This window comes from Hippopotamus amphibius, chromosome 4 (genome assembly GCF_030028045.1).
Source record: "Hippopotamus amphibius kiboko isolate mHipAmp2 chromosome 4, mHipAmp2.hap2, whole genome shotgun sequence".
Classification (NCBI taxonomy): Eukaryota; Metazoa; Chordata; class Mammalia; order Artiodactyla; family Hippopotamidae; genus Hippopotamus; species Hippopotamus amphibius.
Genome location: NC_080189.1, coordinates 177388717 through 177414671, shown reverse-complemented (window position 1 = coordinate 177414671; position 25955 = coordinate 177388717). Strand labels below are relative to the sequence as shown.

The 25955-nt window shown below is 39.7% G+C and overlaps 1 protein-coding gene and 1 pseudogene across 7 annotated transcripts in view; both read right to left on the bottom strand.

Moving 5' to 3' along the window:
* PPP4R4 (protein phosphatase 4 regulatory subunit 4) overlaps nt 1–25591 on the bottom strand; it is a 106489-nt gene extending 80898 nt beyond the window's left edge. For all 7 annotated transcript variants that reach the window (XR_009053350.1, XM_057733453.1, XM_057733454.1 and 4 more), the window contains exons 1-2: nt 25338–25591; nt 23806–23879 (exon numbers count right to left, since the gene is read on the bottom strand). Coding sequence is in view for 6 of the 7 variants with exons in the window: in XM_057733453.1 (XP_057589436.1) it covers nt 23806–23879; nt 25338–25454 (191 nt within the window). In the remaining variant the exon portion in view is untranslated. The remainder of the gene's footprint in view (nt 1–23805; nt 23880–25337) is intronic.
* LOC130852428 (elongation factor 1-alpha 1-like) lies at nt 692–2180 on the bottom strand (annotated as a pseudogene).
* Nucleotides 25592–25955: the final 364 nt, after the last annotated feature.

Genomic DNA, 25955 nt, shown 5'->3' with positions numbered 1-25955 from the left:
AGCAAGAATCTAATTTAAATGAACAACAAAAGTAAGATCCCTCATGGGTTCCTAACTATTAATTTAATTTCACACGTATATTTCCTTAAGAGAAACAAAGCCAATTTTCTCCCTACTGTCCCTTATAGTAAAAGAACTATTTCAGACATTTCTATCATTCCTTTTAGCAATATGTGAATTATTAGTCCTCTATAGTCATCCTGAAGAAAAAAATATTGTCTAAAGAAATATAATTGCTACTTATACCATTTGTAAGTCAACGAGTAAATACGGATCTATATGAGAAAATGATGGATGTATCTTACCTAAATTATAAATATATCTCAAGATTTTAATATGCTGTCCACAAGGCTGGGTCCACATGCTATTCATGTGGCAATCACGAAGAAACTCAGCAGTATAAGGGACTTTTAAAATCGCAATATGTAGTGACTTTTGCTATGAAATAATGATCAAATAAAATAACGTCATTCTATTCCTACGTATATTCTATTTACACAAAAGGATTTAGAGCAACACACGTTTAAACATACAAAATACTGAACACTTTAGTATTTTTTAGAAAATACTAGTCAAAAGAATCAGTGCTGACTAGTATATCCTGAGTTTGGGTTTTTTTGGTTTTTTTTTTTTTTTTCTCATTAAACTTTTTTTAATGGGTCTCAAATTCTGTGACAGATTTTTGGTCAAGTTGTTTCCATTAAAAAGTACTGATTCTAAAAACTAATAACTTAAAACTGCCACACACAAAACAAATGGTCCACAAAACATTCGCCTTTCCTTCTGAAGGTTTTGCGATGCACTGTTATCATTAACCAGTCTTTTACTATTAAACTGAAATGGTCAATTGAGACAAACAGTTCTGAGACCGTTCTTCCACCACTGATTAAGACTGGGGTGGCAGGTGTTGGGGGTAATATTCATTTAGCCTTCTGAGCTTTCTGGGCAGGCTTGGTGACCTTGCCAGCTTCAGCTGCCTTCTTGTCCACTGCTTTGATGACACCCACAGCAACCATCTGTCTCATGTCACGAACAGCAAAACAGCCCCGAGGAGGATAGTCGGAGAAGCTCTCAACACACATGGGCTTGCCAGGAACCATATCAACGATGGCAGCATCCCCAGATTTCAAGAATTTGGGGCCATCGTCCAGCTCTTTCCCAGAACGACGATCTATCTTCTCCTTCAGCTCAGCAAATTTGCAAGCAATGTGAGCTGCGTGACAATGCAGCACAGGTGCATATCCAGCACTGATTTGGCCTGGATGGTTCAAGATAATCACCTGAGCTGTGAAGCCAGCTGCTTCCATCGGTGGGTCATTTTCACTGTCACCAGCCACAATGCCACGACGAACATCTTTGACAGACACGTTTTTGACATTGAAGCCTACATTATCCCCAGGAAGGGCTTCACTCAAAGCTTCACGGTGCATTTCAGCAGACTTCACTTCAGTTGTTATGTTGACAGGCGCAAAGGTGACCACCAGGCCAGGTTTGAGAACACCAGCCTCCACTCGACCCACAGGGACAGCACCAATACCACCAATTTTGTAGACGTCCTGGAGGGGCAAACGCAAGGGCTTGTCAGTTGGGAGAGGTGGTGGCAGGATACAATCCAGAGCTTCAAGCAGCGTGGTTCCACTGACACTGCCATCTTTATGCGTGACTTTTCAGCCCTTGAACCAGGGCGTGTTAGCACTCGGCTCCAATATGTTGTCACCATTCCAGCCAGAAACTGGCACACATGCTACTGTGTCAGGGTTATAGCCAATTTTCTTAATGTAGGTGCTGACTTCTTTAACAATTTCCTCGTATCTCTTCTGGCTGTAGGGTGGCTCCGTGGAATCCATTTTGTTAACTCCAACAATTAGTTGTTTCGCACGCAGAGTGTAAGCCAGAAGGGCATGCTCCCAGGTCTGCCCATTCTTGGAGATACCTGCTTCAAATTCACCAACACCAGCAGCAACAATCAGGACAGCACAGTCGGCCCGGGATGTGCCTGTAATCATGTTTTTGATGAAGTCTCTGTGTCCTGGGGCATCCGTGATGGTCACATAGTACTTGCTGGTCTCGAACTTCCACAGGGAGATATCAATGGTGATACCACGCTCACGTTCAGCTTTCAGTCTGTCCAAGACCCAGGCATACTTGAAGGAGCCCTTTTCCATCTCGGCACCTCCTTTTCTAATTTTTCAATGGTTCGCTTGTCGATCTCACCACATTTGTAGATCAGATGGCCAGTAGTGGTAGACTTCCCCGAATTTACCTGTCCAATGACAGCGATGTTGATGTGGGTCTTCTTTCCCACTTTTGCTTAAGGTTAGCGGTGGTTTTCACGACACCTGTGTCCCGGCGGCAAACCCGTTGCCTTGTTTTGTTTTTTAACTAGAGAAAAGTAAATAATTCTGAAGGAGAAGAGAAATGCATGTACAAACCACCTGAGGAAAGCTGATAACCAGGGTGAGCGTGGACTTAAGTTTATAGTCAGAGAGCAAGGAGGAGTCCCAGCTGCATGACTAGCACAGCTCCCTCACTTCACTGACAGAATTCAGAGGAGCTACGTGATGCTCCCAAGGTCACACAGCTGGTGAGTGGCTGTGCTCTGTGTTTCTTAGCAACAGGGATTAAAAGAAAAACACAAGTTACATAGCTCTCATTGTGGAATAAAAAGAAGCGTAAAAAATCAGCCTAGAGACTGATTATATATATATACTCCTGTACAATAAATAAGAGACTAGAGTTAACTAATAAAATACATGCCATTTTGGAACATTAAGAAATATTTTTCTTGAAGAGAAAAAAAAAAGGAGGCCACATCTACTTACCCACCATCATACCAAAAGAAATGAGTAAAACACTGGAATTTCTGACCCTCCAGCAGGTTTCTGCTAATCCAATTTTGAAAACCATCTTGACTAAACAAATGTTTTTTAAATAATGTGTATATCAGCAAACTACAGAAACCGTGTGACTCTTCCTACTTTGTAAAAGAAAGATTTAATCTGCTTAAATAGCAGAGATGAGGAATGGGAAAAATTGAGGATACGCCCACCTTTTTAACCTGTGACATTACTAGATGTTGGTGCCGTTTATCCTAGATAAGTAGGTAGCCCAAATGTGAGAAAAGATCTTAAGGAAGTGATAGAGCTGACAGTGCGATGCAGATATCTGAGGAAAAGGCATTAAAAATAGAAGGAACAGCAAGTGCAAAAGCCCTGAGGTAAATGTGTGCCTGGTATATTTAATGAATAGCAACATGGCTGGAGTACACACCAAGTGAAGGCGGGAATAGCAAGAAATGGAGTCAAAGCTGTAATGGGGAAAAGGGGGAGGTCACAGAAATCAGACCAAGCACATGCTCAAACCACAAGGGAACTAAATGAGAAATCAATAACAAAAAGATGCAGAAAATCTCCAAATATCTGGGAAAGAAACAACACACTTCTCAATGACTCATAAGTTTCATGAGTCAAAGAAGAAGTCTTAGAAAAATTAAAAATTTTTTTCAACTAAATGATAATGAAGGTACAACACATCAAAATTTGTAGGATGCAGCCAAAGGGAAATTTACAGCATTAAAATGCATACATTAGAATAGAAGAATGATCTGATACTCAATAACCTGAGCTTCCCTTTAAGAAACTAGAGAAAGAAGAGAAAACTAAATGTAAAACAAGCAGAAGGAAGGAAATAATAAACATTAGAATAAAAACCAGTGAAATTGAAAACAGGAAAACATTAAAAAAAAAATAAGGAAACCAGAAGCTGGTTCTTTGAAAAGATCAAAAAAACTGGTAAACCTCTAGCCATGTTAAACAAGAAAAAAAAGTGAGAAGACACGAATTACTAGTATCAGGAATAATAGAGGACATCACTACCAGTCCCACAAACATTAAAAGGGAATACTAGCATAGTATAATTTGATGCCCATAAATTCAATAATGCAGATGAAACAGAGTGAAGTACCTAAAAGACAAAAACTACCAAAACTCACTCAAGAAGAAATAAATGACCCAAATACCTCTATATCTATTAAATAAATAGAATTTTTTAGTTAAAAGCCTTTCAAAAATAAAATTCCAGGCCCAGATGGTTTAATGGGTGAATTCTACCTAACATTTAGGCAAGGAATAATATCAATTCTAGACAATCTCTTCCAGAAAAATAGAAAACCACTTCCCAAGTCACTTCATGAGCATTTCCCTAAGACCAAAAACTAGGCACAGATACTGTAAGTGCAAACCAATATTTCTCATTAAAATAGATGCAAAAATCCCCCAAAATATAGTAGCAAATAGAGTCCAGAAGCATATAAAAGACTCATACATCATGACCAAGTGGATTTCATCCCAAGAATGCAAGGCTGGTTCATCATTTGAAAACTGATCAGTGTAATTTACCATATTAACGGACTAAATAAGAGAAGCCATATATGATATCAATAGATTCAGGAAAAAAAATTCAACAAGATTTAACACCCATTCATGACTTAAAAAAAAAAAAAAAAAAACTGTCAGCAGTTAGCAAATTAGGACTAGAGGAAACTTCCTTAACTTAATAGCAACCATGAGAAACAATACTTCAGCCAACATAATACTTAATGATGAGAGATTGAATGCTTGCTCCCTAAGATCAGGAACAAGGCCGGGAGGTCCTCTCTCACCACTCAAACAGTGGAGAAACCTGGCAGATACAGTTTCAACCAAGTGATTGAGACTAACATCACCAGTGATAAGTCATGCTGATGTCATGTACCCTTGAAATCATGGGATGAGAGAGGCACATCTCCTCTATGGTATTCTTCCCCAAAGCCCATAACTCCAATCTAACAATGAGAAAAATACCAAACACAAGTTGAGGGATATTCTATGAAATACTTGACCAGTACTCTTCAAAACTATCAAGATCATGAAAAGCAAGGAAAGCTGAAGAATGTGTCACAGCCAAGAGGAGACTAAGGGAATACGGCAACTAAATGCAACGTGATATCCTGATTAGATTCTGAAAAAAGGAAAAAAGGACATTAGTGAAAAAACTGGTGAAATCCAAAGTCTGGCACTTAGTAAACAGTGTTGCGCCAATGTTAATTTCTTAGTTTTGACAAATACACCATGGCAATGTAAGATGTTAGCTTTAGGGGAAACTGGTAATAGGTATACAGTAACTCTCTGAACTATCTTTGTAACTTCTCTGGAAATCTAAAATAATTCCAAAATAAAAATTATTTTTTTAAAAAGCAAAAGGGCAGAAAAAGATACACTGTGTAAACACTAACCAAAAGAAAGCTGGAGTGAGTATATTAATATCATATAAAGTAGACTTCAAACAAGGAATGTTTCTAGGGATAAAGACAAATGTTACATAGCTATGAGGGGTTATTTCACCAAGAAAACATAACAATCCTAACTGTATATGCATTAATTACAAAAATCAAAATATGTGAGCCACCGGTAAAAATGATATATTTGAAAGGAGTGGACAAATCAGAAATTACAGTTAGAGACTTCAATATTCCACTCTTTTAGTCAGTAGAACAAGTAGAAAATATCCTTAGAGATATAGAAGATTTGAAAAATACCAACCAACTTGACTAACTGACATTTACAGAACATTATATCCAACAACAGCAGAACACACATTCAAATATACATAGAACAATCACCAAGATCGACCCATGTTCTGGCCAAAAGACAAATCTCGGCAAATTTAAAAGAACTGAAGTCAAGCAAAGTGTGTTTTGTAACCATTACAGAATTACCTAGAAACCAATAACAGGAAGGTATATGGAAAAATCCCGCAAATAATTGGAAAATTATATGAGACACACATACACACACAAACTGTACTTGTAAACCATCCCCCTCCCTCCACCCCTACCTCCCCACCATCATCAGAGTTACAAGGAGAGATGCTCAGGCTGTACTTTTGTGAATCCTCTTCCTCTTCAAGAATGTCCACTACTCAAGAAAATAGTTTATAATTTTATTACCAAAAGTATTTCAAAGCAAACATAAATTTACAAGTTTATTACCAAGAGAATTTCTATGACAATTCTAAAGCCATCAGACTTATCACTCTGATTTTTCACCTGAATATGTAAATATTTTTAGGCTGGCCATATAACTCTCATTCTGCCCAAAATATATTCAAACCAAATATACAGAACTCTTTAAAGAAAATATTGTTCTGCTCTGATATTTTTTTGGTGATAAACGGTATTTTCGGTTTCATTATAATACTATTACATCTACTCCTTAATGAAACACAGGCACTTTCTGAATTATGAATATCTTCTTCAAAGGTGACCTTTTTTAAAAGCTCTGAAGCTGTTCACCTATCTAAGGAGTTTTTGCCCTTACAGGGATGTCCATTAGCACCGCCTAGTGGATGAAATAAGAAACTGAGATTCAACATCTTTTCCTTATCCTCTTTCCTAAAACTGAAGACAGCCTGCTGAAGCAAGATGGAACCTTATATTCTGAGGCCCACCCCATCAGATCACCTGGAGAGAATAGGGGGAAAACGGTGTCTGAAGAACTTAAGCAACTTGAATGTGATAGCAGAGATAGATACCAGGTCCCCTGATTTTTACAATAGCAAACTGGCCCTTTCCACTTTCCACCATAGCTATGTGGGGAAAAAAAAAAAAACTAACCTCAACCTCAACCCTTACCTTACACCACATATAAAATTTAAGTGGAAATGAATCACAGAACTGAAATTAAGAGCTAAAACCTCAAAACTTCTAAAAGAAAGCATACGAAAAAAATTTAATGACCTAGATTTGGCAAAGATTTCTTAAATACAACACAAAAAGCACTAACTATAATGAAAAAAAAAATCAATAAATTAGACTACATCAAAATTAGACCACAGTAAAGCAGAGAAACTTTGATCTTTACAAGATAGGTCCTCTTACAAAAATTAAAAAGCAAGCCATAGACTGGCAAAAAATATTTGCAAAGCATATGTCCAACAAATAGGCAAAAGATCTGAACATACACTTCACCAAACAAGATATATGTCTGACTCATAAACACATGTAAAGATGCTCAATGTTCACTGGTCATTTGGGAAATCCAAATTGTAAATACAATGAAATACCACTACACTAGACCAGTGCTAATACCACCAGAAGGACCTAAAACCAAAAAAGCAGATCATACCAAGTGTCAGTAAGTAGAGAGAGCAATTCAAACTCTCACACACTGCTGCTGGGAAATGTAAAACTGTACAATCACTTGGAAACAGCTCAGCGGTTTCTTGAAAATGTAAACATGCACCTACTACCTGACCCAGCCATTCCACTCCAGCTATTCATGAGAGGAAAGAAAGCATGTGTCCACACAAATATCTGTACATGAATGCTTACAGCCACTTAGCCTGTAACAGCCAGAATCTTGAAGTTACCCAAATGTCCATCAACTGATGAATGGCTAAACAAAATGTGCTATATCTTAAAATGGAATAATTATCAATAATAAAAAGAGATAAACTATTGATACATGCAACATCATGAATGAAACTCCAAATAGGTATGTTGACAAAAGAAGCCAGACGAAAGAGTAGCTACTGTATGATTCATTTCTATAAAATTCTACAAATTATTTATTTGGGGTTTTTTCTTGTTTCTTGAGGTAGGACTGTACTGCTATAAACTTTCCACTTAGAACTGCTTTTGCTGCATCCCAAAGGTTCTGCATCATCATATTTTCATTGTCATTTATCTCTAGGTATTTTTTTTATTTTCGCTTTGATTTCTTCAGTGATCTGTTGGTTATTTAGTAGCATACTGTTTAGCCTCCATGTTTGTGTTGTTTACAGTTTTTTCCCTGTAATTGATTTCTAATCTCACAGTGTTGTGGTCAGAAAAGATGCTTGATATGATTTCATTTTTCTTAAATTTACCGAGGCTTGACTTGTGACCCAAGATGTGACCTATCCTGGAGAATGATCCATGTGCACTTGAGAAGAAAGTGTAATCTGCTCTTTTTGGATGGAATGTCCTATAAATATCAGTTGAATCTATTTGGTCTATTGTGTCATTTAAAGCTTGTGTTTCCTTATTAATTTTCTGTCTGGGGGATCTGTCCATTGGTATAAGTGGGGTGTTAAAGTCCCCCACTATTATTGTGTAACTGTTGATTTCCTCTTTTATAGTTGTTAGCATTTGCCTTATGTACTGAGGTGCTCCTATATTAGGTGAATATATATTTATAATTGTTATATTATCTTCTTGGATTGATCCCTTGATCATTATGCAGTGTCCTTTCTCCCCTCTTGCTACATTCTTTATTTTAAAGTCTATTTTATCTGATATGATTTCCATTTCCATGGAATATCTTTTTCCATACCCAAAATTCTACAAATTGGAACTAATCTATAGTGTCAGAAAGGAGATGAGTGGCTGCTGCAGTCGGGGAGGATAGCAGAAGAAAGGGAGAGGATATCATAGATAAGCACAAGGTTACTTTGGGGAGTGGTGGATATGTTTATTATCTTCATGGTGATGAGAGCTTTATGGGTGCACATATAGAAGAAAGGGAGAAGATATCATAGATAAGCACAAGGTTACTTTGGGGAGTGGTGGATATGTTCATTATCTTCATGGTGATGAGAGCTTTATGGGCGCACATATAGAAGAAAGGGAGAGGATATCATAGATAAGCACAAGGTTACTTTGGGGAGTGGTGGATATGTTCATTATCTTCATAGTGATGAGAGCTTTATGGGCACACATATATATGTCAAAATTCATCAAATGGTACAGTTTAAATATACGCAGGTTATTAGTCGTCAATATACCTCAACAGAACTGAAATGAAAAATATATACACTTGGAAGAGGAGCCGAATTAAGATGGCGGAGTAGGAGGACGTGCACTCACTGCCTCTTGCAAGAGCACCAGAATTACAACTAACTGCTGAACAATCACTGACAGAAAGACACTGAAACTAACCAAAATAAAACACCGCACATCCACAGACAAAGGAGAAGCCGCAATGAGACGGCAGGAGGGGCTCAACTGCATTAAAATCAAATCCCATAAATGCTGGGTGGGTGACTCACAAGCTGGAGAACAGTTATACTGCAGAAGTCCACCCACTAAAGTGAGGGTTCTGAGACCCACGTCAGGCTTCCTAACCTGTGGGTCTGGCAATGGGAGGAGGAATTCCCAGAGTATCAGACTTTGGAAGCCAGCGGGATTTGATTGCAGGACCTCCACAGGACTGGGGGAAACAGAGACTCCACGCTTGGAGGGCACACAAAAAAGTGTGTTTACCAAGACACAGGGGGAAGTAACAGTGACCCCATAGGAGACTGAACCAGACCTACCTGCTGGTGTTGGAGGGTTGCCTGCAGAGGTGGGGGGCAGCTGTGGCTCATGGAGGAGACGGGGGCACTGGTGGTAGGGGTTCTGGGAAGTGCTCATTGATGTGAGCCCTCCAGAGTCTGCCATTAGCCCCACCAAACAGCCTGTGAGCTCTAGCACTGGGTAGCCTCAGGCCAAACATCCAACAAGGTGGGAACACAGCCCCCACCACTGGCAGACAAGCAGACTGAAGTGTCACTGAGCTCCGCCCACCCAGCCCAACCCACCATCAGTCCCTCCCATCAGGAAACACCCACGAGACTCCTAGACAGCTTCCTCCACAAGAAGGCAGACAGCAGAATCAAGGAGTATCAGCAGTACTTCATCTACTGGAACTGAAAATCACAGCCACAGAAAGACAGAGAAAATGAAAAGGCAGAGGACTTTGTACCAGATGAAGGGGCAAGCTAAAGCCCCAGAAAAACAACTAACTGAAGGGGAGACAGGAACCCTTCTAGAAAAAGAATTCAGAATAATGATAGTGAAGATGATCCAGGACTTTGAAAAAAGACTGGATGCAAAGATCAAAAAGTTGCAAGAAAAGTTTACCAAAGACCTAGAAGAATTAAAGAACAAACAAACAGAGATATGCAACACAATAACTGAAATGAAAAATACACTAGAAGGAACCAATAGCAGATTAACTGAGGCAGAAGGGCGAATAAGTGACCTGGAAGACAGAATGGTGATAATCACTGATGCTGAAAAGAATAAAGAAAAAAGAATGAAAAGAACTGAAGACAGCCTAAGAGACCTCTGGGACAACGTTAAACACACCAACATTCGCATTATAGGGGTCCCAGAAGGAGAAGAGAGAGAGAAAGGACCTGAGAAAATACCGGAAGAGACTATAGTTGAAAACTTCCCCAACATGGGAAAGGAAACAGCTACCCAAGTCCAGGAAGCAGAGAGAGTCCTAGGCAGGACAAAACCAAGGAGAAACACACCAAGACATATAGTAGTCAAACTGACAAAAATTAAAGACAGAGAAAAGTTATTAAAAGCAACAAGAGAAAAATGACAAATAATATACAAGGGAACTCCCATCAGGTTAACAGCTGATTTCTCAGCAGAAACTCTGCAAGCCAGAAGGGAGGCACGATACATTTAAAGTGATGGAAGGGAAGAACCTACAACCAAGAATACTCTACCCAGCAAGGATCTCATTCAGATTCGAGGGAGAAATCAAAAGCTTTACAGACAAGCAATAGCTAAGAGAATTCAGCACCATCAAACCAGCCCTACAACAAATGTTAAAGGAAGGTCTCTAAGCGAGAAACATAAGAGAAGAAAAGGACCCACAGAAACAAAAACAAAACAATTAAGAAAATGGTAATAGGAACATACATATCGATAGTTACCTTGAATGTAAATGGACTAAATGCACCAACCAAAAGACACAGACTGGCTGAATGGATACAAAAACAAGACCCATATATATGCTGTCTCCCAGAGACCCACTTCAGACCTAGGGACACATACAGACTGAAAGTAAGGGGATGGAAAAAGATATTCCATGCAAATGGAAATCAAAAGAAAGCTGGAGTAGCAATTCTCATATCAGATCAAATAGACTTTAAAATAAAAAATGTTACAAGAAACAAGAAAGGACACTACATAAAGATTGAGGGATCAATCCAAGAAGAAGAGATAACAATTATAAATATATATGCACCCAATATAGGAGCACCTCAATACATAAGGCAAATGCTAACAACTATGAAAGAGGAAATCGACAGTAACACAATAATAGCGGGGGACTTTAACACCCCACTTACACCAATGGACAGATCATCCACACAGAAAATTAATAAGGAAACACAAGCTTTAAATGACACAATAAATCAGCTTGATTTAATAGATATCTATAGGACATTACATCCAAAAACAGCAGATTACACGTTCTTCTCAAGTGCACATGGAACATTCTCCAGGATAGATCACATTTTGGGTCATAAATCAAGCCTTGGTAAATTCAAGAAAATTGAAATCATATCAAGCATCTTTTCTGACCACAACGCTATGAGATTAGAAATCAATTACAGGAAAAAAACTGTAAAACACACAAACACATGGAGGCTAAACAATACGCTACTAAATAACCAACAGATCACTGAAGAAATCAAAGAGGAAATCAAAAAATACCTAGAGGCAAATGACAATGAAAACACAACAATCCAAAACCTATGGGATGCAGCAAAGGCAGTTCTAAGAGGGAAGTTTATAACAATACAATCCTACCTCAAGAAACAAGAAAAATCCCAAATAAACAATCTAACCTTACACCTAAAGAAACTAGAGGAAGAAGAGCAAACAAAACCCAGAGTTAGTAGATGGAGAGAAATCATAAAGATCAGAGCAGAAATAAATGAAATAGAAACAAAGAAAACAATAGCAAAAATAAATAAAGCTGGTTCTTTGAGAAGATAAATAAAATTGATAAACCTCTAGCAAGACTCATCAAGAAAAAGAGGAAGAAGACTCAAATCAATAAAATTAGAAAGGAAACAGGAGAAGTTACAACCAACACCACAGAAATAAAAAACACCATAAAAGACTACTACAAGCACCTATATGCCAATATAATGGACAACCTGGATGAAATGGACACATTCTTAGAAAGATATAACCTTTCAAGACTGAATCAGGAAGACATAGAAAATATGAACAGACCAATCACAAGGAATGAAATTGAAACTGTGATTAAAAATCTCCCAACAAACGAAAGTCCAGGACCAGATGGATTCACAGGTGAATTTTATCAAGCATTTAGAAAAGAGCTAACACCCATCCTTCTCAAACTCCTCCAAAAACTTTGCAGAGGAAGGAACACTCTCAAACTCATTTTATGAGGCCAACAACACCCTGATACCAAAACCAGGCAAAGATACTACAAAAAAAGAAAATTACAGAACAATATCACTGATGAATTTAGATGCAAAAATTCTCAACAAAATACTAGCCAACAGAATCCAACAACACATTAAAAGGATCATCCACCATGATCAAGTGGGGTTTATCCCTGGAATGCAAGGATTCTTCAATATATGCAAATCAATCAAAGTGATACACCATATTAACAAAATGAGGGATAAAAACCACATGATCATCTCAATAGATGCAGAAAAAGCTTTTGACAAAATTCAACACCCACTTATGATAAAAACTCTCCAGAAGGTGGGCACAGAGGGGAACCTACCTCATAATAAAGGCCATATATGACAAACCCACAGCCAACATCATTCTCAATGGTGAAAAACTGGAAGCATTCCCTCTAAGATCAGGAACGAGACAAGGATGTCCACTCTCACCACTACTATTCAACATAGTTTTGGAAGTCCTTGCCACAGCAATCAGAGAAGAAAAAGAAATAAAAGCAATCCAAATTGGAAAAGAAGAAGTAAAACTGTCACTGTTCACAGATGACATGATACTATACATAGAAAATCTTGAAGATGCCACTAGAAAACTACTTGAGCTAATCAATGAATTTGGGAAAGTTGCAGGATACAAAATTAACACACAGAAATCTCTTGCATTTCTATACACTAACAATGAAAGATCAGAAAGAGAAATTAAGGAAACAATCCCATTCACCATTGCAACAAAAAGAATAAAATACCTAGGAATAAACCTAACTAAGGAGCTAAAAGACCTGTACTCAGAAAACTAAAAGACACTAATGAAAGAAATCAAAGAAGACACAAACAGATGGAGGGACATACCATATTCTTGGATGGGAAGAATCAACACTGTGAAAATGACTATCCTACCCAAAGCAATTTACAGATTCAATGCAATGCCGATCAAATTACCAGTGGCATTTTTCACAAAACTAGAACAAGAAATTTTAAGATGTGTATGGAAATGCAAAAGACCTCAAACAGCCAGAGCAATCTTGAGAAGCAAAGATAGAGTTGGTGAAATCAGGCTTCCTGACTTTAGGCTATACTACAAGGCTACAGTGATCAAGACAGTATGGTACTGGCACAAAAACAGACATACAGATCAATGGAACAGGATAGAAAGCCCAAAGATAAATTACGGTCAACTAATCTATGACAAAGGAGGCAAAGATATACAATGGAGAAAAGGCAGCCTCTTCAATAAGTGGTGCTGGGAAAACTGGTCAGCTACATGTAAAAGAATGAAATTAGAACACTCTTTAACACCATACACAAAAATAAACTCAAAATGTATTCAAGACCTAAATGTAAGGCCAGACACTATAAAACTCCTAGAGAAAAACATAGGAAGAACACTCTTTGATATCAATCACTGCAAGATCTTTTTTGATCCACCCCCTTGAGTAATGGAAATAAAAACAAAAATAAATAAGTGGGACCTAATGAAACTTAAAAGCTTCTGCACAGCAAAGGAAACTATAAGCAAGACGAAAAGACAACCCTCAGAATGGGAGAAGATATTTGCAGACGAATCAACAGACAAAGGATTAATCTCTAAAACATATAAACAGTTCATCCAGCTCAATATCAAAACAAACAACCCAATCAAAACATGGGCAGAAGACCTAAAAAGGCATTTCTCCAAAGAGGACATACGGATGGCCAAGAGGCACATGAAAAGCTGCTCAACATCACTAATTATTAGAGAAATGCAAATCAAAACGACAATGAGGTATCACCTCACACCGGTTAGAATGGGCATCAACAAACTGTAAATGCTGGAAAGGGTGTGGAGAAAAGGGAATGCTCTTGCACTGTTGGTGGGAATGTAAATTGATACAGCCACTACGGAGAACAGTATGGAGGTTCCTTGCAAAACTAAAAATAGAGTTACCATATGACCCAGCAATCCCACTACTGGGCATATACCCAGAGAACACCATAATTCAAAAAGACACATGCACTCCAGTGTTCATTACAGCACTATTTACAACAGCCAGGACATGGAAGCAACCTAAATGTCCATCAACAGATGAATGGATAGAGAAGATGTGGTACATATATACAATGGAATATTACTCAGCTGTAAAAAGCAATGAAACTGGGACATTTGTAGAGACATGGTTGGACCTAGAGACTGTCATACAGAGTGAAGTGAGTCAGAAAAAGAAATATCATATAATAACACATATATGTGGACTATAGAAAAATGGTACAAATCAACCGGTTTGCAAGGCAGAAATAGAGACACAGATGTAGAGAACAAACATATGGACACCAAGTGGGGAAAGCGGGGAGGGTGGGGGGGGAATGAATTGGGAGATTGGGATACCAAATAGTACACTCTAAATTATGCAGTTTATTGTATGTTAACTGTATCTCAATAAAAGTTCTTAAAAAAAAAAAAATATATATATATATATACTGATCCAATGATGTAGCATTCCATTCTTAGGCATTTATCCAAGAGATATGAAAACATGTCTTCATTCTAGAACAGAAGAATCTGTCACTAATGTATAGAGACAAAAAGCAGATCACCAGTTGCCTAGGGTCAGGGTGGAGAATTAGCTAGAAAGGGGCACCACCTGTAGAGAAAATTTTATAACAACATGAAGCTTCTGGATAGGAATTTGCCCATACATCTAAAGTAAAGTATGTTCTGAATTGCCAACAGTTGATTTAAAAGACCAGTAACAATTAGCCTTTACTGAACACAACTCTACACCAAGCACTGTGGCCTCTGCATACATTTCCTCTAATCTTCTTAACAATCCCGCAAGGTAGGTTTTACTATTCCCAGTTTAGATTCAGAGGCTTGGGCTCAGATGAGCAACTTACCCAAGGCCTCTCAAGTGATAAATGAGCAAGCCTCGGCCTTCAAGAATGCATCTGGTTCAGTCTTAGTATAAGCAGTTCTGACATTACATACTGCCTTCTTAATGCCCAACATACTTATTAACTAGAGATGACTTCTATTCTACTGAAACTTAAGAAAAGTGCGTTTGCTTCCTTAAACGAGTACTTCCTTGAACACAAGTATCTGCTGGTACAGTGCCACTCATTCCCCCAAGAGATGCTTAACACATAATAAGGACTCAATATTTTCTATGTTTTAACCTAAACTCCTAAGATATTTACTCTAAAGTAACTATTAGTTGCATTATAAATCTTCTCCATTATTAACATCTCTGATTTGGAGGGAAAATTACACTGTGAGGCACATCCACACGCAAGGATATAATAGACTTTGCGGTTATTTCTGACATGATTACCACATACCAATATCATAAAGCCAAAAAGGTGGTGACTGTGAAGAACTAAGTCTGAACACTTTCTCCCTGCCTCCCACATTTGGTGGCCACCAAGGACAACAAAAGATACTGTAAAAGGCAAAGTATCCTAGTTGAAAGAGGTACAGATATAAAGATCATTGGACTTTATACAAGGGTTTAATTTCCTTCATGTGACCCTCATTCTAGGAGCTGTAATTCTTACCACTTGGTACAGTCAACACTTTAATTCATACTGTGACTAAAACCACTACACGGCAAGACTGGGAGCCAAGCAACACAGCTCCGAATTTTTACTGGGAACTAATTAGCTACGTTCTGGGACAAAATTCAATCTCCCTGCGTCTCACTTAGCTACAGCTCAAGTGTCAGGATGAACTAATTGCTCATGAAAATAAATATACACACATACAAACATATATACACATTTATAATATACACATACATATATATTACAATGTAGCTACATTTCAGTTATATAGCTTAGCCCGTATTTTATTCAAATCTTTATATAAGCATTAATTTTAGGATTACTTTACAGTGTTTTCTCATAGAAACTTGTAGGTATTTTAAATAGGTTATCAGACAGCTATAGTTAACAAGAGGAAAACTGCTCAAATCTCTCATACTTGCATCTTGTTATTAAGCTCTAGGTCTTCCCAATGACATTATATGGGTCACCTTTACATTGGTGAAAATAGTTTACTTTTTATTTTTAAGCTTTTCCTACAGATCCCATGAGAGCATTCTGCTTTCTACTGATGTCACAGAGCCTTCTGAGGCTTCAGTAAATAGGGAAAAAAAGAAAAAGATGCCTCCCATCATTGTTCTCATAATGAAAGATAAGCAAAAGGAGATGGGAAATAATCTCCAAACCCCTTAGATTCAGAGACCTAGTACTTTTCCAAAACAGAGAATTCAGGGTTTGCCAAGGACTTAAGTAATGAGGCTTTAGTGATGATGCGAGACATACAGCTGGAATCCATTATGTTTGCCTCTTAACATGTGAAACAGTGAGCCCTCTGATTCTAGAACAGAAAAATGAAGATGCCTCCAATTCCCATGTAGAAAGGCAAGTAATTTCCGCATCATCTTCACACAGGATAACCTGGACAATTTTTTAAAAATAGGACCCTTGTAATCATTAAAAGCACAGTGACTAGAAGTGGTACCCCTGAAAGAAGACCTTTGAACCAAGAGTCTTCAAACCAGGCAGTCTAGCAGAATAAAAACTAATTGTAAAAATTTATAGAAACTCTCTTATAAAGAAAGAAAAAAGTTATATGACATAAGTAAAGCATACACAGAAAAACAGAAAATTCTATGGGCTATTAGGTAGGTAGTTCATTATTGATATACTAGAAATTTATGTACTAGAAAGTTTATCACTTCTGATTCCTAAAAAATATAGGGTGGAACCACTCATGCACTGCTGGTGGAGTATAAACTGGTACAAGCACTTTGGAAAATTGTTTAGCCATATCTTCTAAGCTGGACATATGCGTATACTGTGACCAACAGTTCTACTGGTATGAAGACACCTAAAAGAAATGCACACACATATACATAAAAAGACTTGTACATGAAATGTTCATAGCAGCATTATTCATAATAGCCAAAAACTGAAAACAAGACAAATGTCTACCAAGAGTACAGTAAACGATATGGTATATTCATATAATGGAATACCACAGAGGAAAGAGAACAAACAATCTATTTCTCCATGCAACATTGTGGACAGATCTCTTTTTACAAAGGTTGAGCAAAAGAAGCTAAACACAAAACAGTATATTCCATGGTTCCTACTACACAGAGTTCAAAATCAGGCAAACTAATCTAGGGTGTTAGAAGTTAGGATAGCATAGTTACCCTTTGCAGGGAATGAGGCTACTAGGCTAATACAACAGGTTATGTCCTATTTCTTAATCTGGATGCTGGTTACATCAGTGTTTTTTAACTTGTGAAAAAACAACAAGCTGTATATTTATGATGTGTACTAATTTCTGCATATGTTCCAAAAGTTTGTCTTAAAAAACAAATAATACATGTTTATGAGAGTACCTCTTTAACTGAGATTCTTAATCCATTAATTTCTTTTTTTTTTTTTTAAGAATATAACGGTGAAGGAAGAACAGACCAGACCATGGACCAAACTCAATGCAGAGACAAGCGAGGAATATGATGGGTATCCAAGGATGAAGCAAGATCATCACAATGCATGTTCTGAAAAGGGATAGTATCTCTCTCAACAAGGTGTTAAAAGACTCTCCCAACTAAGCAACACTCTCTGCTTTCCTGCCAAAGGTAAGCTGAAAGCTCATAGCTAATAGGCTACTCTCTGAAATGCCCACATGCTTCTGCTCTAACCAGTCGGGTTGTAACCAAGAGTCAGCTGTGTTTGTTCTCAGACCAGTTTATCCCAATTTACTTGATACTGCAATTACATAATTAAGTATTACATAAACATATGAATGCAAAGAGAGTCGTTTCTATGACAACTAAATTGAAAGTTTTAGAAAAACTCAACAAAGATAAGTTGCCAAAGAAAACGCTATTGAATTAAGAAGTACACGACAACTTGCAAAACCTGAGTAAAAAAATAAAAAAAAAAAAAACTAAGGCTTTCAGACTGCTTCAAAGCGTCTTCGAATTCTCATTCCACTTTAAAGAAACCTGAACTTGACATTGTAAATACACTTTGGGGGTATTTATGCCAGAAAAAGGATTATGAACTGTATTAAGCAGACCCATACTCCAAAGGTAGTGGACCTACTACAAAAGATTGGCAAACAAATGTATTTTTTTTACACTAAAATGAAATACTGAAAGTATGTGTCATTTTTATGATTCCCCACATTCATCAATTTGGGGGGATTAACTAACAATTCATCCCAACTGTGAGGGATTAAAAATTGTGATGTGCCTCTCCTGTACAACACTCAAGAGAACTGGGCAAACAATCCTGGCTACTCAAGACTCACCCCCCCCCCACACACACACACACACAAACACTCTCTCTCTCTCTCTCACACACACACACACAAACCCCATAAGCACCCCACCTCACCAAAACAGTACTAAATGGCAGAAGGTATCAAAAAAAAAAAGAGAACAAAAGAAATCGAAGAATAGCAAAGGCAAAAGAAGTGTGGAGATAATAGAAGATCTTAGAAATAAGGGCATACAAAGGAGATTTTCACACAACTTTTCCCATTTGCCAAGCAAATAGGACAGGTATTTTTAAAGATAAAACAACCAAAAGCTTCCCCGTGACCTCACTGCTACCCTGTGCTAGTCTTCAATGCAAGAGTTACCAAATGTGATTAGCAACAGCCAGTATACGGCACTTTTATCTCCAGATTTGGCTGCAGAATTCTCACTCTATAATATCACTAGGGCGAACACTTACTCCTATTTTTTAAAAAAGAGGCTGGGGCGGGTGGGGGGGAGGTGGTTGGAGAGGAAGAAAAGGTACTAATTAACGATGTACTTTACCTGACTGTCCCTAAAAGGCAAAAGGCAAAATGTTTTAAAACTCACAGTGCACAGTGACAGACGGTTTTTAAATGACTGTAAAAGTAAGCAACATAAAAGTTAGGTTAGGTACATTAACCAATCAACACATTTAATGTATAATATAAATAGCAGATATTGCTTAAACAGGCTGACCTTATCATCAGTTTAAAATAATTATAACATGTGAAGATTCTGATAAAGACTTTTAGCAAAGGAAGTTACCAGATATCACAAACTTCAAACTTGATATACTTTACTTGCCTGTTACTTTATTAAATTATTGGAAGACAAAATTAATACTGCTATCCTCTTTTAAAAGTTTGAAATGTACCCTGAGCACCTGAGTAGTAAGGAATTCAGGACATGGCAAAGGAAACAGGAGGGAGTCAATAGTAACGGTACCATCATGGTGTCTGGGGCTCTACACAGAATACAACCACCATGGGAAAAAAAGAATTATTATTTTCCACTTTACGCATGAGAAAACCAGGATTTAACAGCCATAAGTTGCTTAACCATAAGTAACTTGCCCCTAGGGTCACACAGATAGTAAGTGGTAGAAAAGGACATAACCTGAATCTGTCTGAGTCTATTGCCTACAATACAAAAAAAATCAAAAGCTGCTTAATTCGTCTGGCACTTTGGTCATCTTAAGATAAATAAATACACTTTATTCCATTAAGAGGTATATATTTATATCACAGCACAGAACAAGAAAGAACCAAAACAGCAACAAAAATAAAACACGGCTTGCCCTCTAAGAGCTTACAGTCTCCTGAAGAAAACGTACGTGCACACACAAGCTAAGGAGTACAAAGGTATGCAGCCACTAAGTGATGTGGGAGCTCAGAGAGCCTGAGATCTCCGTGGTTTCAGCAGTTAGGAAAGGCCTTATGAAAGACTCAAGATTACAGCTGGATCCTGGGGATGAAAATGTTGGAGAGGTATAATGAAAGGTATTCCAGAATGAGGGAAAGCAGAGTTAAGGATGAACGTGATGCATCCGAATAACAGTGCATAGGGCAGCATGACTGCTTCAAGAAGTGAAGGACTGAGTGGAAAAAACCCAAGTGTCCATCAACTGATGAATGAACAAACAAAAGGTGATTTACCCCCACAGTGGAACCCTATACAGTACAAACAAACAAAGTACTGACACACAGCTACAACAGTGGAGGGACCTTGAAAACATTATAGTAAGTGAAAGAAATTAGTCACAAAAGGCCACATGTTGTATAATTTTATTTACATAAGATGTCCAGGGACTTCCCTGTTGGAGCAGTGGTTAAGAATCTGCCTGCCAATGCAGGGGACACAGGTTCGATCCGTGGTCTAGGAAGATCCCACTTGCCGTGGAGCAACTATGCCCGTGCGCCATAACTACCGAGGCTGCACTCTAGAGCCGGTGCTTCACAACGAGAAGTCACCACAATGAGAAACCCGTGCACCGCAGCCCGTGCACAGCAACAAAGACCCGACGCGGCCAAAAATAAAATAAATAAATTTTTTAAAAATGTCCAGAATAGGCAAATCCATAAAGAAAGAAAGTAGACTAGTGGTTCCCAAAGGCTGGGAAGACTGAGCAGAAGTGGGGAGTGACTGCTAATAGGTATAGGGTTTCTTCCAGAAGTGATGAAAATGTTCTAAAATTGACTGTGGTGCTGAATACACAACTCTGAATACACAAAACCACTCAACTATAAATGGGTGAACTGGCACATGAACTACATCTCAACCAAGCCATGAAAAAAAAAGTTGACGACCTGGTGGGACATCCTATTGCACAGCTAAGATGGAGTCACTTATGCCAAGCTTAAGGGTCTGGAATTTATCTGGTAGGCAATTAGAGATATGTGAGTAAAGGTTTACCTAATGAAAGCACAGTGTACAAACTTAGGACCCTTCTCTAACAAAATTGTTCCTAATATATATGCCAAAATCACAAAGAAGGGAGAGAACTAGAAGAAGATATTGTAATATGATTTTGACTAAGCCACAAGCTGTGACTATTAGGAAAGTTGTTTTGGTTCAGTGCTAAATGCCACAGATGGGTATATCAGCATCATATTTCTGCAAAACCACAGAATCATCTGTATCAAATCTTCAAATACCATAATGTTCCAAACTTAATTATGAAAATAGCATTAATAATTGATCTGCCATATTTTAGGGTTAGAATGAACAATGTAATTTGTTTTTCATTGGACAGCAGTCCAATATAATGCTTTTTTAGATACTAGGTTCAGTTTAAATGCTATCAGAACCTCCAGTAATATAAAGCATTTCCTACCGATACTTACACATTTGACTCTGAATTCTGATGTAGCATAACCTTCCAAAATAGATTTAATATACAAAAATAAGAGAGCTAAAGAAACAAATCTGACATGCAAAAGCAAAGAGGAAAATTCTGGATATTAAATACCCAAAACCAAGGAAAAGGTAAAGCACTCAAAAATAAACCTGAAAATCATAGAGAGGGGAAAAAGCACTCAGTATTAGATTCTACAGCATTGGGAAGTACAAATAGGGGGGAAAAAAAGGAATAAATTACAGTTAAAATAGAAGGCTCAATACATGAGAGAAGAGGCTTTAACAGCTTTAACAGAGGCAAAGTTTGGAACAAGTCCATAAGACAATCCCACACCCTCCCCTGAATCCCAGGGAAGAAAGAACCTTTCAGGCAGGCATCTTGCTATCCCTTCAGGAGCTGGCCTAAAGGTGAAATCCCACTTTCTCTCAGGAGCTGGTGAGATGGTAGGAATACAAAAGAACTCAGCTGGAGAACCCATGCACAACCAAACTAGTGTTTGCCTTTTGAGTCACCTTGCAAACCTCCTTCAAGGTAGATGGGCCACAAGAAACTAAAAAGAGATATCAGATCTCTTTCAAAACTCTCTTGCCTAAGAATGAGAGGACCCATCTGCCTCTGTAAGGGCTTTGTAAGTTCCAGAACTGGATGAAACTTACGTTCTGTGTCTGAGAAATACAGACAACTTAGATGACCTGGTTCACTAACAATAAAAGCAAAATAGAATATAAGCTACCCTAAAAGAGAAGCCTTGTCACTGATATCTAGAATAAGGTATCTGCTGTCGCAAGTAAGTAGAGCAAGACTCTCTATGTCCTAATTGTAAGCCAGCGTTTATACGGAGAGAATTCAGTAGGAGTTAAGTAGGCACTGACTTCAAGTCATTAACTGCTGTATGCTAAAAGAAGCTTATCTAAATTTTCACCAGTTGTCTACCTACTCCAAATAAAAGAAATGTGGGAAAAGGCAGATGCTTACAACTACTGCTCACCGTATTGGGCACGTTAATCATTAGGGATAAAGTACTTCAAATATTACATAATTATCAAAATAAGTCAAATGGCATATTCTCTATGAAATGTTAAAAACACATGCCATTAACTTATACAAAAATAAGACCATTTTCTTTTAAAATAAATATGTAGATACACCTGAAACTAACACAACTCTGTAAATCAACTATACTCCAATAAAAATTTTAGAAATAATGATAAAATAAATAGGTAGAAATGACGAAAGCAGGCTACCATAAATGACCAAAAGAGGAGGGAAAATAGCACCACATAAGGTCTAAGATCCGGAAACATTTTAAAGTAACAGAATTATTGAAGAGAATGGTCTAAATTGTAAGCATGCTAAAATTCTGACTTAAATAAGAACAGAACCCAGTCAGTAATTGGCTATAGAATAAGTAAGAAAATGGATGTCAAGGAGAGATTTTTTTTTAATAGGGTCATTCAATGAATATCGTGGGACTAGAAACATGATCTATAAAACAAGAAAGAAGAACAAGAAACTTGCCAGCACCTGAAACCGGCAGAGCAGACTTGAACTAAGGAAACAAGGATGACAACTATTTCAGAAGGTAAATAACACCAGTTTTCAAAACCTGGTTCCAAAAAACGAAAGCGAAAACTAATTTGCCAAAAGGGGAAAAAAAAAGTGCAGGAAAAATTTTAAAACAATGTACACAAAATGCCTTAGGAAAATTTCCATTTCTGAAGGATTTTTATAGATATATTCATTAAAGTTCACATTAGCTTTTACGTTAAATCTGCAACACAATTTTTTAAATAGTTGAGAGAAATCTTGTAAACATTTGTAATAACCATTGGTTTAAGCAATTCCGTAGAGCTTGTGAGATGAAATTTAAGTGAGAGCAGGCTCAATTAAATTTTAAAATCTCTCAGGCAAAATTATAAAGCGCATATAGCAGAATTAATATAAACAGGATATCCTGAGGGAAAAAACTGAACTACCACATTTGCAGATTTTTTTTTCTGTACAGTAAATAGCTTATAAAGTTCATACTCTACAATTAACTTAAAATTAATCACTGGATATTCTTAAGTCTCATCTAAATGTACTGGATCTTATGTGAGGCCAACCAAAGCTGCAAAATTTTTTTAATGAGATTCAACTCAAACCATTAGTTGTTCTGTTCCTCCTCCAAGCAATATTCTATAAGCTTTCATGTCAGTTCTATAAATTTGATTTCAGTTCTCAAATTCATAAGTCCATATCTAAATCTTAATTTGTAACATAATTAAGTGCTGTGCATGCAAAAGTACTCTGTTCAAGTGGTTAGGTAAATGTGAACATAACCGTAACATGACATTTCAGAAATCATCCGTGGATGCTGCCACAGGAAAAGAGCAGCAATTATCACAAAAAGACTTTATGAAATACCTGAGTAGATAAACAGCCCTTTCAATATCACTGAGGTCTTCATCAACTGTCAGTCTTTCTATTTCTTCTGGTGTCTGTCAAGTGTAAAACACAAATTACGCACACAAACATCGGATCAGTCCTGCCTCCAGGGACCCTATATGAGTACTGGCTGATGAAAAAGTTTCACAATTAAGCGCTATCACTGAAACTAATCAAGGGTCTGACACCCTCAAACCACAGACGTCTCTAATTGTTGGGTTTAGGTGGTGGAGTTTGAGGGATTTCGGGCTTTTTTTTTTCTTTTGTTTACTCTTCTAGCTTCTAGATTGAAGCCTGAGACTCACACTGTGGCTTCAGAACCTTGCTGAAATCAATTTTATGTGCATATATAAAATGCACACATACTTTTAACCTCTAATATCCAAGACTGTTTCGCCAGCATTTCCATCCCAGGAAATGCTTAAAAGGGGGAACGAAGACTGCAGCCGAGGGAGAATGAGAAAGACGAAATCTGGAGTGGGGGAGGGAAGGGAATAAACTCTGGGACTGGAAGAAAATCAAAGATTCGAGACATTGCGGCAGGTGGGAGTGAAATGAGCTACAGGAGCTATTACAGGGGGCGGGGGGCCGGTTAACTAGTTTTGCCAGCAGTGAGGGTTGGAGCCTCTGGAAGGCTGGAAGATGACTCTGCGGGGTGGGGGAGCTAGTGGGAGGTGGGGGGCCTGGTGAAGGTTGACTCTCTGAAGGGGATTGGGGGGCAGGGTCCCAGCTACAGCCCTGGAGGGGCTGGAAGAAAAGGACACGTGGTGACTCTGGATTGGGACAAAGGGTCGAGAGGGCTTTGAAGACCCGTCGTAGCAGGACGACTCTACTATCGGTGCTAGTTGGGAGGGAAAGGGAGGCCCGGGCTGACTTGGGGACTGGGGGACCCAAGCTTGCTCTGATGGGGGCGGAGGGGGGGATGGGATCTGGGGTGTCTCTGGGAGAGGTTGGGGGGAAGAGTCGGGGCCGTGCTGACTGAGGAGCGGGGTTGGGACCAGAACCGGGGCAGCAGCACCAGGGAGCCAGAGCCGGGGGGAGGGGGAGCCCCAAGGAGAGGAGGCGGGATACGCGGGCTGCGGCGGCGAGGGGCAGCTCCTGCAGGGCCGGGGGGAGAAGAACCGCAACCGAGGGGCCCCGGCTGTGCGAGAGGGACGGCGCGGTGGGGGCCGGGCTGGCCCGAATGACAGGGGCTCGGCCGGCCGTTCCTGGGGGGCGGGCTGGGCCCGGGGACTGGAAAACCGAGGGGGTCCTAGGGGTCGCGGGCTGACCCCGGGTGCCCGTCCCTCGGGGCTGGGGGTCCAGGCTGGGAGAAGCCAAGCCACGTCGAAGAAGGGGGCCCGAAAGGGGGGGCCGGGTTAGGGTAACACGGCGACCGCGGACCGGAGGACTGGGGAGCCAGCAGGACTCCGAGAGGGTCCCGGGCCGCCTCGGGGAGCGGGCGGGCGGGGGTCGGGGCAGGCGCAAGCCGCCGGGCGCCCCGCGGGCAGTTCCTCCTCCCCGGGGCGCACCTTGAGGCTCCGGCGGACCGGCCTCTCGATGATGGTGAGCTCCTGCAGGTCCTCCATGTAGCCGAACAGGCTGTTCTGACTGAAATCCATCGCGGCGGCGGGCGGCGGCGGATGCATGGACCGCCGGACCCCCTCGCCGCCCGGGCCGGAGCGGCCCCGGGATGCCGGACGCGCGCAGCCCCGCGGCCGCCCACCAGCAGGACTTTCTCCCGCTCTCGGGCGCCGGAGACGGGCGGCGAGCGGGCGGCGGGAGAAGCAGCTCGGCCGCCGAGGGGGCGGGGCAGCCAAGGCGAGGGGGCGGGGCGAGTTGCGCGGGCGGGCTGCGGGGGCGGGGCCGGGCGGGGGAGGGGCCCGCCTCAGCCCCGCCCCCTCCCGGGCGCCGCGTGCACGCCGGCCGGACGCAACTGCCGCGCAACGTCGCGGCAGTCCCCTACCGCCCCAGTCTTTAGGCCCGCCTCTCCCCTTCGCCCCGCCCCCGGCCGCCGCGCGTGCGCAGAACCTCCCACCTCCCGCAGCTTGTGGAGGTGGGCTGCGGTCTGTAGCCGGGGGCGGAGATACTGAACCAATAAGAGGGGAAACAAAGGAGAGGGAGGTGGGCTGGGATCTTGCTAAACTTGC